This window comes from Lycium ferocissimum, chromosome 5, assembly GCF_029784015.1.
Source record: "Lycium ferocissimum isolate CSIRO_LF1 chromosome 5, AGI_CSIRO_Lferr_CH_V1, whole genome shotgun sequence".
In the NCBI taxonomy this organism is placed as follows: domain Eukaryota; kingdom Viridiplantae; phylum Streptophyta; class Magnoliopsida; order Solanales; family Solanaceae; genus Lycium; species Lycium ferocissimum.
This window is the reverse complement of record NC_081346.1, coordinates 58,528,528-58,540,033: the sequence shown is the minus strand read 5'-3', so window position 1 is coordinate 58,540,033 and position 11,506 is coordinate 58,528,528. Positions and strand designations below refer to the sequence as shown.

The 11,506-nt window shown below is 34.1% G+C and overlaps 1 protein-coding gene across 1 annotated transcript; it reads left to right on the top strand.

Annotated features, from left to right (window-relative positions):
- The first annotated feature begins 700 nt into the window (after window positions 1–700).
- LOC132056958 (chlorophyll synthase, chloroplastic) lies at window positions 701–7,493 on the top strand. The gene is made up of 15 exons (XM_059449362.1): window positions 701–887; window positions 1,012–1,053; window positions 1,138–1,226; window positions 3,447–3,534; window positions 4,096–4,181; window positions 4,274–4,360; window positions 4,456–4,521; window positions 4,597–4,680; window positions 4,770–4,831; window positions 5,524–5,599; window positions 5,683–5,745; window positions 5,832–5,913; window positions 6,722–6,798; window positions 7,055–7,102; window positions 7,222–7,493. The coding sequence occupies exons 1-15, from the start codon at window positions 779–781 to the stop codon at window positions 7,282–7,284; spliced, it is 1,122 nt and encodes a 373-aa protein (XP_059305345.1). The 5' UTR covers window positions 701–778; the 3' UTR covers window positions 7,285–7,493.
- Window positions 7,494–11,506: the final 4,013 nt, after the last annotated feature.

The following is an 11,506-nucleotide window of genomic DNA, read 5'->3' as shown; positions in this document are numbered from 1 at the left end:
GATGAATTTAAACTGAACATATATTAAAAAATATTTTATTAGGATAAAACATCTTCAAGCTGCATGGCGACATTCTTTTTTTTGGATGCCTCGTTTGAAGATAAAAGGGAAATAAGTCATTGAAAAAAAAATCTTAAATTGCTAGTAACTATAGGTATTAAATATAGGCACATAGTACGATTGCCTATTCCCGTTATCGAAAACATAACAAGGTTCAGCGTAATGAAGACAAAAACATTCAAATTTCACCTTGAATTGAATATTGATTTATGCGTTATTTTATAACGAAACACTTCGTAAAAAAGTACAATACCTTTTCATATTTATAGCTTGGTAAATTTTTGAAAGTGTTAATAGTATTTTTTTCTCTCGAGCCGAGGTCTAGAACAGTCTCCTTATCTTATAAAAGGTAAGGATAAAATCTGCATACCTCTTACTCTTTTCATACTTTACTTATGAAAATATACTGATTATGTTATTATTGTTGATCCCTCAATTATTGATAAATTATAATTTTAGTCCTTGTGATATTACAAATACCAAAATCAAAATTTGCCTTAGATCAAAAAGGGTTATTCTCCCTTTTTGAAGAGAATCATATACTCAGTAAAAGTTAATTTAGTTTTTACTTTAAACTCTAGAAAAGAGGGAGTTGTAGTAAAGAATCAACTTTTACCAACTATAAATTGTTTAACAGATTAAACTATACAAAAAGACAAAAGTTATCACGAGAGCAAAACTCTCATCTCCATCCAACTGAGCTACTTCCTCCATTGCAATGGCATCTCTTCTCAACTCAGTGCCATCAATTAAACTATCAAATTTCAACAACAACAACCCACTTCGCTCTTCACATATATCATCCCCTTTTTGCCTCTCACTCTCTCGTAAGTTCACTCAATAACTCCATTTCTTGATTCTTCATATACATATAATAACTTTAATTTATTTGTCTAAGTGAATGCATTTAAGTTTGTTACTTTGGAGTTTTTTTATTTTATTTTTTTATAGGAAGAAGACTTGTTGTTAGAGCAACAGAGACTGAAAAAGAAGGTGAATTTATTTCATTTTATCCATTTTTATGCGGTTAAAAGAATGTTTTTTTCTTAAAATTATTTTTCAAATATTGTATGGCAGCTAAAGCACAGGCACCGGATAAGGCACCATCTGTTGGTGGCTCAAGCATAAATCAGATTCTTGGAATTAAAGGAGCCAAGCAAGAAACTGTGAGTTATTTATTTATCTAACAATTAGCTAACTGGGGTTTTTCTTGGAATTGTAATTACTTTGAGCTTTAAGTTAAGTAATAATTTTACGAGTCTTTATGAAGTTTGGGAAGAGATTGAAGCAACATGTTGAAGAAACGTTGCGATGGAGGGATAAGTTTTTGACTAAGGGTGTGTTTGGTATGAAGGAAAATGTTTTCTTGGAAAACAAGTGGGTGCCTCACTTCTTTTCTAGTATTTGGTAATTAAGCAAAAAAAATATAATTCCAAGAGCATTTTTTTCCTAGTGTATCAAAACACTATGGGGATGGGATGGGGGTGAGGAGTGGGGGTTCAGCGGTGGCGCGGTTTGGGATGGTATGAAGACTCAGTGGTGGAGCCAAGATTTTCAGCAAGGGAATTCCAAATATAAAGAAATAAACACACGAAGAAGCCATGGGGATTCAACTTCTACTATATATACATTAAATAATTTTGACATTGTCTATATAGTGTAATTTTCAGGCAAAGGGGGTTCGGATGAACACCCTTCCGCCCCCTTAGCTCTGCCTGTGGTGAGGAATGAGGGTTCAGGAGTGGCGGGGTTGGGATGGTCAAGGGGTGGGGGTGTTGGGTAGGTGGGGAGGAGTCAATGAACATGAAATGTCACTTATGGAACTTGTTTTCCCTACTTCCATCAGGGAAGTCATTTTCCTCATTTTTAAGGAACTTGTTTCCTCCTCCGTAACAAACACACCCTAAGTCTTCCCGACTCCACCTGTTGTTTCTCATTTTGAATTTATCTGAATAGGAAAGTTAAGAGTGTAAGGTCCAGCAAGTAATCAAACGTGAAAAAGAATGTTATTAAACTGTTTTATAAAATCAAGGCTATTTACAGTTACCAGTTTCAAAATTTTAAAAAAAAAATCAAGGCTATTTATTTTTGTGTTGTTAGACACAATTGCAGGTTCTTTTCATTTAATTTGTTTACTTTACAATGTAAATAGTGTGATGATCCTAGGTTTGTATTGGAACAGTTTCTGCTGAGATAAAAATGATTGTTGCTCTAGTCCCAGTCTTTGAGCAACAATTGCTGAGAAACAGTTGATCTGAAAAGGAATCTTGTTGGGTTTCTGTGGATGTTGGCGAATCATTTAATACATAAATGCCTGTTATGAAACTGCCATTTAGCCAACATAAGGATTGGGTGAAGTGAGTTTAGATGGATTGTGGTGCTCAAATGCAAGCAAATCAGATAGTTAGGCGTAATATTCTAGAAGAATGACGTGACACATGGAGATGTCATGCATAGAATTAAAATAAGTCACCCAAAATGGAGGAGTACTACGAGAGTGTTATGCGATAGAAAGATACTTGACAAAATGAAAGTGAAGTCCTATGGAAGATGGAGATGTCATGTGGCTCATACATAGTATTATTTTTGTTACATTTTCATTAAGTCTGGTACTTGCCAGAATTCTTTTGGTCTGGTTAAAGACTTATATATCGTAGAGATAAGTGTGAGACTTGAAAACTTCTTGTTTTAGTGAATCCTGAATCCTTAGAAGATAAATATTTATAAGCAAAGTAGTATAGGAATGATTGGGATTTAGACGTAGTTGTTGTGTAAAGTAGTATTGGAATGAATGATTGGGATTTAGACGTAGTTGTTGTGTAAAGTAGTATTGGAATGATTCAGGCTGGGATATAGTGAAAACTTAATAGAAGATTCTATATGACTCAACTTTGTTTGGTATTGAGGCGTAGTTCATTGATAAAAGCGCCTGTTACACCTGATATCCTTGTCCACTTTTTACACTCAAGAAAGACATAAACATCAATCTGCCTGCAAAACTAGACACCACATAGAGGACAGGTTAATAACTCATAAGATGCATCGATTTGCAATATATCATCTCCGCTCATATGGATTCGTGATCATGCGGTAAATTCTTTTTTGTAGCACAGGAAGTCTTTAACAGATAAACACCTGGTCTTTCTTTGGGGAGAGTTTACTCATCTTACCAATTGTAGAAGTTATATGAATATTCTCCCTTTGATATCATAAACCAGAAAGACCACCTTAAGACCTCCTTCTAGAGTCTGCTTTTTTTGTTGGATGGTTAAAGAGGGGACAAGAAAGAAAAAGCATAGAAAAGAGGGATGCGATGAGTATATATATATCCTACTGAAACTAAATAATTCAACACTTAACTATTTTCTCTGTTCGCTTCTTTACAGGACAAGTGGAAGATCCGGGTTCAGCTTACAAAACCTGTTACTTGGCCTCCTCTTATCTGGGGTGTGGTCTGTGGAGCTGCTGCGTCTGGTACTACTACACTCATATTCTTAATACTCAATTGCTAGAGACATGTCCAAGGAGTATTTAAATGTCTCCTTCAATTTTCGGCCCTAGATATTTCCAATTTCTATGTTCATATCCTGTTTGTTCCGATCAGTTTTAACTTCCCAAACATTAAAGGAATGCAGCCAAAACATTTACTTATCAAATCATGAAATGCTCTTATATTCATATAAACTTTACCTCAGGTGTGTATTGTCATCAGGGCGTGAAAACAAATATGAGATTATGAAGCCTGAAGCCATGATCCGATTGCACTTCTAAAAAATACTGCCTTGTTCTCCTCATAAGAAAAAGGAATATTGCCTTGTGTTATAGCCTACGAAAAGTATATCATGTTGGTGTTGCACAAATAATACATCTGCCACGACAGTTTGCTGTCAGTTTAAGTTAATTTTGGAAGGTTTATACTTCATATTTTCTTTATAGGTCACTTTTGCAAATGGAACCCTTTTTCAATAAAAACTTCTATTCATACAGTTGTGATTTTACAAATGTATCTAATATACTTCTGAAACCTTGTTATAGGGAACTTCCATTGGACACCAGAGGATGTGGCCAAATCAATTGTTTGTATGTTAATGTCTGGCCCATTTCTAACTGGTTATACTCAGGTACTTCTCTTGCGAGTGCAAGTTAATGCTTTTATCAAGATTGAATTTATACTTCAGAAATCCTGGGAAATGACTTTTTGCTTTATGTGTAGACTATTAATGATTGGTATGATAGAGAGATTGATGCTATTAATGAACCCTACCGTCCAATTCCTTCAGGGGCTATAGGTGAACAAGAGGTATGTCTTATTTGAGATTGTCTACAGATACGTATGAAAAGTGAAATTAATTCCAGAAATTCTATATATTCTCATCAAAATATTATTGATACCAGGTCATTACTCAAATATGGGTGCTTCTTTTAGGTGGTCTTGGAATAGCTGGTATTTTAGATGTGTGGGTAAGTCTTTATATCTGCTTATTATTTAGTTATTTATCTGAAAACGTCTCAATTCCCTTATCGTTGTTCTTATAGGCAGGACACAACTTTCCTGTGATATTTTACCTTGCTGTTGGTGGATCCTTGCTCTCCTACATCTACTCAGCTCCACCATTAAAGGTAATATCGTTATCTTTCAGAATCCTCTGAACAAGCTTTTTGAACGGTATCAAAATGTGAATATCTCTGATATAAAACTTTATCTGCAGCTCAAACAGAATGGATGGATTGGAAATTTTGCTCTAGGAGCAAGTTATATCAGTTTGCCTTGGTATATATCAAACTTTTTTCTAATCTGCAACTTGTCGAGATTTACTTTCAAAAATTGAAAGAACCAGGCTGAAGCGAGCTGTTTTAATAAATTACCTCTCGTAATAATAACATGGCGTTACTAAAAGAAAAGCCAATAACCTGGCCTTCCCTTTTCCTCCGAGTTACTCCCTCCATCCTTCCTTTATGACAGCTTTATTAGGACTTCTTTTCATTTAGTTATCTATTCATGTCGATAGAAGAAAACTTTTAAGGTTTACTTATAAAGAAAAGGAAACTTTAAGGTAATTTTTTTGACTTGTGCTTAAAATTATTCTGGGGAAGTAAAGATTATAGTTGTTAATGATATTTGAACACTAAAAACTTTTGGGTGGAGTTTGATCTCTTATTTTATATAGAATTGTCTAATAGTCGAGATCATCCAGAAAGGGAAATCATTATCTGTTAACATTAAGCTGTATAAGAAGGTTAATTAGGTGAAGCTATTTATATTGAACGTTAACCTAGCTGACTAGGCATCATTTGCTTGGAGACTTGGTAAAGGGGTGGGTCTGGTTGTCATTTATTCAAAAATTCTCTTTCGCAGCAAAGGCCTTTTACAAATGTATTACTTCAGCATTTTAGTTTGTGCTTATGAGGGCAAAGATTCTTATTTACTGTGTAATGCATAATCCTTTCAATTTCTTAATGTAGGTGGGCTGGTCAAGCTTTGTTCGGGACCCTTACACCTGACATAATTGTACTAACACTATTGTATAGCATTGCTGGTGTAAGTGTCTGCAAAAGCACCTTTGTTTTATTTTCCGTCACATGCATCAATAGTCATCTTACCTTTTCTCTATTATTTTGCAGTTGGGCATAGCCATTGTAAATGATTTTAAGAGCATTGAAGGAGATAGAGCGATGGGGCTTCAGGTATATATTTCCACTCAGTTTGAGTTTTCATACACGATTGGGCATGTCTATCACTATACTGACTGTCTTATGGCACTTATTTTTAGTCACTTCCAGTAGCGTTTGGTTCTGAAGCTGCTAAATGGATTTGTGTTGGTGCCATTGACATAACTCAGATATCAGTGGCAGGTGATCACTGTTCTTGTTCTATCAACAACTATCAGATCTATATATGTTAACACATGATGACCTTTTGGTCCAATCTTAAATATCAAATACTTTCTTATATAATCTTGGGACCAAGACATTAAGCTATACAAAACACCCAGTTTATGTCAACCCGAATAGCTAAACCCGCTTATTAACCTATACCCGATTAAAAACGGATTTAATATAAAATGGTCAGTACACTTTATTTTGTTCCAAGTTGTTTATCTATTTGGGATGTGTTTGACAATTACAATATCATTAAAATGGATGTTTAATAAAAGGACCACACAAATCATTCATCCTTCAGAACTTAAGTTCCAATACAACCAAAATCCGAGAGAAGTAATAGCAAATTAGCATTACAAACTGTTCATCTAATACACAGTTAATACATTTCATACATCTAATACTACTTTTTGTGGCAATTACTTCTAAATATTGGGTGAACGCAAGTTAGAGAGACCAACTGGAAAGCAAGTAGTCACAAAATTTTACTGTCTGGAGATCCTCTTTGAAATTTAGAGCTGCAGATTTATTTCCAAAATTATTGCTTGAAAGCTAAGGTGGTTCATAGGCTACCTAAGTTGGGTCAATCCAGCCGCAAACTAGAGCATTTAAGATCATCTAAACTCTTCTAGGATAGTTGAGGCCAAATTAAGCTTCATTATGCTAAAAGATAAGGGCTATCAATTAGGAATTGACTTTTCTGAATGTAAATAAACTGATATGTGGACAAATTTATGCCTTAAACAATCTTGTAACTGCATTTATTTCTTTTTTGTTGCAGGCTATCTTTTAGGTGCTGGCAAACCCTATTATGCTTTCGCACTTCTAGGTTTAATTGCTCCACAAGTCTTCTTCCAGGTAAAGCCTTATCGCCACACAATTCTATCTAATCACTTGAGAATTTGACTTCTATACACTGACAACAGAAAAAATATTTTACATTATTGGATCCAATAAGAGAAACTAGTATATTCTAGAGGTTGGATTAGTTACCTGAAAAATGTAGTAGTTGTAAAATCCATAACTTCACAATTGGGAAAGGAGGCGGCTTCTATATGACTCGGTTCTCTGCATAGAAAATGTGATCTAACATGTATTTTTTTTTACTATACAGTTCAAGTACTTCCTCAAAGACCCAGTAAAATACGATGTTAAGTATCAGGTAACCTTCTCCATCCTTTGTACGAGAACTTAAACATTGTAAATATACCATCAATCAATCTTTCAGTGGAGCTCTTAATTTGGCTGTTACAAACTAAAACCAATTCTATCTCATTTCAGGCCAGTGCACAGCCATTTCTTATACTTGGTCTTCTGGTTACTGCTTTAGCGACTAGCCATTAATATTCAAGTGTGGCTTTCACTCTATAGAAAAGATGCCTTGTCCAGGGAATGATATAAGAATGGAGATATATATCGAGAAGTTGCTAAGGGCGAACAAATTTTGGATGTGTTTTTTTATTTTGTTAATCTGTTTTTAGACTAGTTTCGAAGTGGATATTGTTGTATAACTAAAAACATCAGTTGTGAAGTGAGGGTAAGAAATTCGAAGAGCCAACTGTGCATATAATGTTTACTTTTTAATATAATGTTTACGGCCTCCTCAACTGTGTATCATCGAAAGGCAGGGCAAAGCCATTTCCTAGTCACCCCTCCCCCCCCCCCCCCGGTACCCCAACACACTATTTATTTTTTATTTTTTTATAATGTTTACTCGTTCTTGTCAAAACTGCTCCATTAGTCCTTCACTCTAGTCAATTAAATAAAAAATCTAAATTAGGTCTACTGCAGGATCATTCACTTTTACAAACTTCACACTAATTAAGAAAATAATATATATAAAGTTTATTATCAACAGATAATCACTTGATACTTAATGTCTAAACCCCACAGCTCGCTCGATCACAGCTGCATCATGATGTTATGATTCGGGGACCTAACCCATCCAAATTGAACTAGTTAGGCGGATCATATTTTTATGGAGAGTCCTTAACCTTATTCACCACAAATATTTAAGGAATTTTTACTCATTGTAGCTTCTTTTAAGACCTAATTATTAATATTAATTACCCTTTTATTTAATTATATTTAATAGCTAATTAATTTTTCTAAATTACAATTGGTAGCTATATCAAAAATATATACCCAAATACATATATCTTTCTCTATTCCCAATCACTACCCATTTCAGATTTTTTCTTTTCTCAAAATCCTAAATTTTTTTCTCTCTCCCCTTCTCTCATCTGCGCCACCATAACCACCACCACCACGGCCTGTGCCTCCCCTCTCTCTCTCTTTTCCCTCTGAAAATTAGATTTCCCCTCCAACATGACGTTACAAAGGACACTTTTACTTTTTGATTTAGTTTTCATTCAAAACTGTGAGAAGAAGTTTCAGTAATTCAATTCAAAATTATCAGGATAATGGCATATTGCAGATATATCTATTTAACACTTCCTCCATCTCTTCTTATGTGGCTTTATTTGAATGGACACAAGTTTAAGAAAGGAAATCCAGTGACACCATCTGAAAGGAAGAGTGATTAGGATCGTACTACTTTGCCTTTTTGTGGTTTATACATATCTGCAAATTTAAGATCTGTATCTGAAACCCTAAGTCTCGTGGAGGTGGCGGCGATGGTTCTGAGTGTATTTGAGTATATACAGATGTATTTTTAAAAGGATTTGAATGTATTTCATTTATTTGAGTGTAAATACATTCAAATAGCTACATACACTGTTTTTGAATGTATTTGTCTTATATTTTTTGTGTGTATTTGTTAAAAGCAAATACACTATTTTTTAATATATTTGAATGTATTTGTTGAAATCCATTCAAATACATGGAAATTTGAATGTATTTGGCTTCATATATAGTTGGAATGTACACAATGTATTTGAAATTTTGTTTGAATCCATTCAAATACAGTGAATATATGAACAGTGTTTTCAAATACACGGAAATTTGAATGTATTTGGCATTTTGAAATACATAAAAAAAAATCAACAAATACATCAAAACAAAAAAAATCACTAAAATACATTTAAAAAATCACTGAAATACGTAAAAAAAAAAAAAAAAAGACACTGAAATACATTAAGCACAAAAAAAATCAATGAAATACCAAAAAAAAAAAAATCACTAAAATACATCAAAGCAAAAAAAGATCACAAAAATACATTAAAAAAAAAAAAAAAACTAAAATACATCAAATAGCTACAAATGATAAATTAGAAAGGTTGCTACGGGGAGTAAGTTGGACCTTTTAAGCTGGTTATTTGTGTATTTGCCTATTAACCACATATATTCAAACCTAGCACGCTACTATTATGCCAAACCTGAATATTCCAAAATCCTAATAGTTGCTTCAATGGCAATGAAAGTAGAGAGTTCAAGGTCTATAAAAAATTATGGTCGACATGTGTGGTATCGCATTGACGTTAACTCATTGACCTTACATTCCGTTATCGACACCAATAAACCTAAAACGCAGGGCGTGCTATGCTCTAACAGTACGGCCCGAGCCTGAGCCCATTCAACTTTCTGCCTTTGCAGAACTAAATCTTGAATACGGAGGGAACTGGACTATTATTGATGATGATGTTTACTACGTTGAAGGCCGAACCGATTATTCAAATCAGCCAGTTGAAAATGATTCTTTGTGACCACATTCACTATGAATTTGCACAAACTTAACACCAAAAATCCTTAATCTGGCTGGAAAACCATATCTTCGTTCATCAGAGATTATCCTCACGTTAGTTTCTCTGCTGTTGCAATTGGTAGGGGACTATTTGTTTTAGGAAGCTATGAACTGAGAAAGTCCACGGTTGATCGGTACAATTACTGGAGTAAAATTTACGACCTTGGCTACAAAACTTGGAAAGTTCTTGAATTGGATATCGAGAGTTATGAAAGATTTCATGAATGCGTGGATGATTGTAAAAGTTTCGAATAATTTGATGTTTTACAATGTAGTTACAGGTGAATTTTTCTATGAAGACCATCCCTCTTGGAATTTAAACATTGACTACCACAACTATGGCAAAGCTCATATACCAGAGGGGCTGGAAGCTTGTGAAGATATTGAGATGCTAGATCATGTACGCGGACAAGTACGACCAATGGTGAATAACTCAACATTTTATTGGTTTACCAACGACTTGTATTTGTATGGATATGATCTTGTTGAAAAAAGATGGTTCCAATCGAAATGTCTCAAGAGGAAACTATGGATTGAACTCTTGGATCGGTTTGATGGTAGTTATCCGTGTTTGTTTGACCTATGTGATGGAAAATTTCTACTAATTGTTCCTAGAAGTCATGGAAACTTGAAAGCAGCAATCCTTGCAGTTGTGAAAGACAAAAAATCTTTAGATGTGTCTGTAGAGTCACTTCATACTTTACTTGTCGATCGTTCTTTTTGGCACTATGATGGGATGGTGATGCAAGTAGAAGGCCATTTTTTTTTCTCATTCATGCTTTATGCCTCTTCTATTTTTCACATAAATTGGTGGTTGAATTTGCAATATATGAAATTTTCGTTTTTGTTTGACAGAAATTGATCTATAGCTCACAGGGCATTAATTTTTATATATCATATGTGTATATTTCATTGAACATCAGAATCAAAGATTTCAATAACATCTTTCTTTCTCCCATGTAGTCAAGACGGAGTGAATGATAGGATTTGAGATACGGAGAATTTGGGCTCGTTCAGAGCCAATTTGTATCCATCTATACTATTATAAAGTGGGAAGCTCTAAATTTTAAAGTTCAAAGATCAAAATACTTTTTCCCTCTCATTTGTGCTTTACCCCTTCTATCAGCATAAATTTGTTTCAATTGGTGGTTGAATTGGAATATATGGAATCTCTTTTTTGCTTTACTATAAGAAAGGTCATGCTTGTTATATGATATACTTGTTATGGGAGATCTCTTTTTTGCTATACTATAATCTGTGCCCCAAGTATCTGTGCCCCAAGTACTTTAGTGCTCGTTTATGACAATATTTTGGAGCACAGATTAACTTTAATAAGTTATAAAATACAAGGCAGAAGAGTATGCAAATATAGCTAATGACTAGTATGTGATAGATTACATGGTTGCAACTTATAGATACATTTTGACTTACATTGTCAAGGAATCTGCTCTGTTTTACTCATAAGTTGCAGTATAGATTTAGATTTTCTTTGGCCCCTATCAGTCCCACTCTCATATATCTCTACTAAATGCTCACACAAATCATACTGAAGCGCCACGAGCGTAAGACTTGAATTGTGCGTGCTTATCCTATGAAGCATTGCTACTGAACATTCCTTGTTCTTTGGAGTTCCATCTAGATATGATCAGATTAACAAGTGTTTCAATGAAAGAAAGTTTTAACATTTCTTGTCTTCCATTTGGATGTGTTGCAAGAAGTAACACTATCAACCATCTCTAAGTTTTCTAACTACTAAAAGATCACTATTTTCCACTGAAATTTTCAACTGAAAAATGTTCAAATATTACCATAGATATTTTGATTGAATCAGCGAGAAAAGAAAAAATAGTAATGTTTTCACAT

What these genes read in the sequence shown, in the direction of transcription:
- LOC132056958 (XM_059449362.1), top strand. Translation starts at nt 779, where the DNA reads ATGGCATCTCTTCTCAACTCAGTGCCATCAATTAAACTATCAAATTTC. An exon ending in TATTGTATAGCATTGCTGGT is followed by an intron (nt 5,600 to 5,682) that starts GTAAGTGTCTGC and finishes ATTATTTTGCAG; the next exon opens with TTGGGCATAGCCATTGTAAA. An exon ending in AACTCAGATATCAGTGGCAG is followed by an intron (nt 5,914 to 6,721) that starts GTGATCACTGTT and finishes TTTTTGTTGCAG; the next exon opens with GCTATCTTTTAGGTGCTGGC.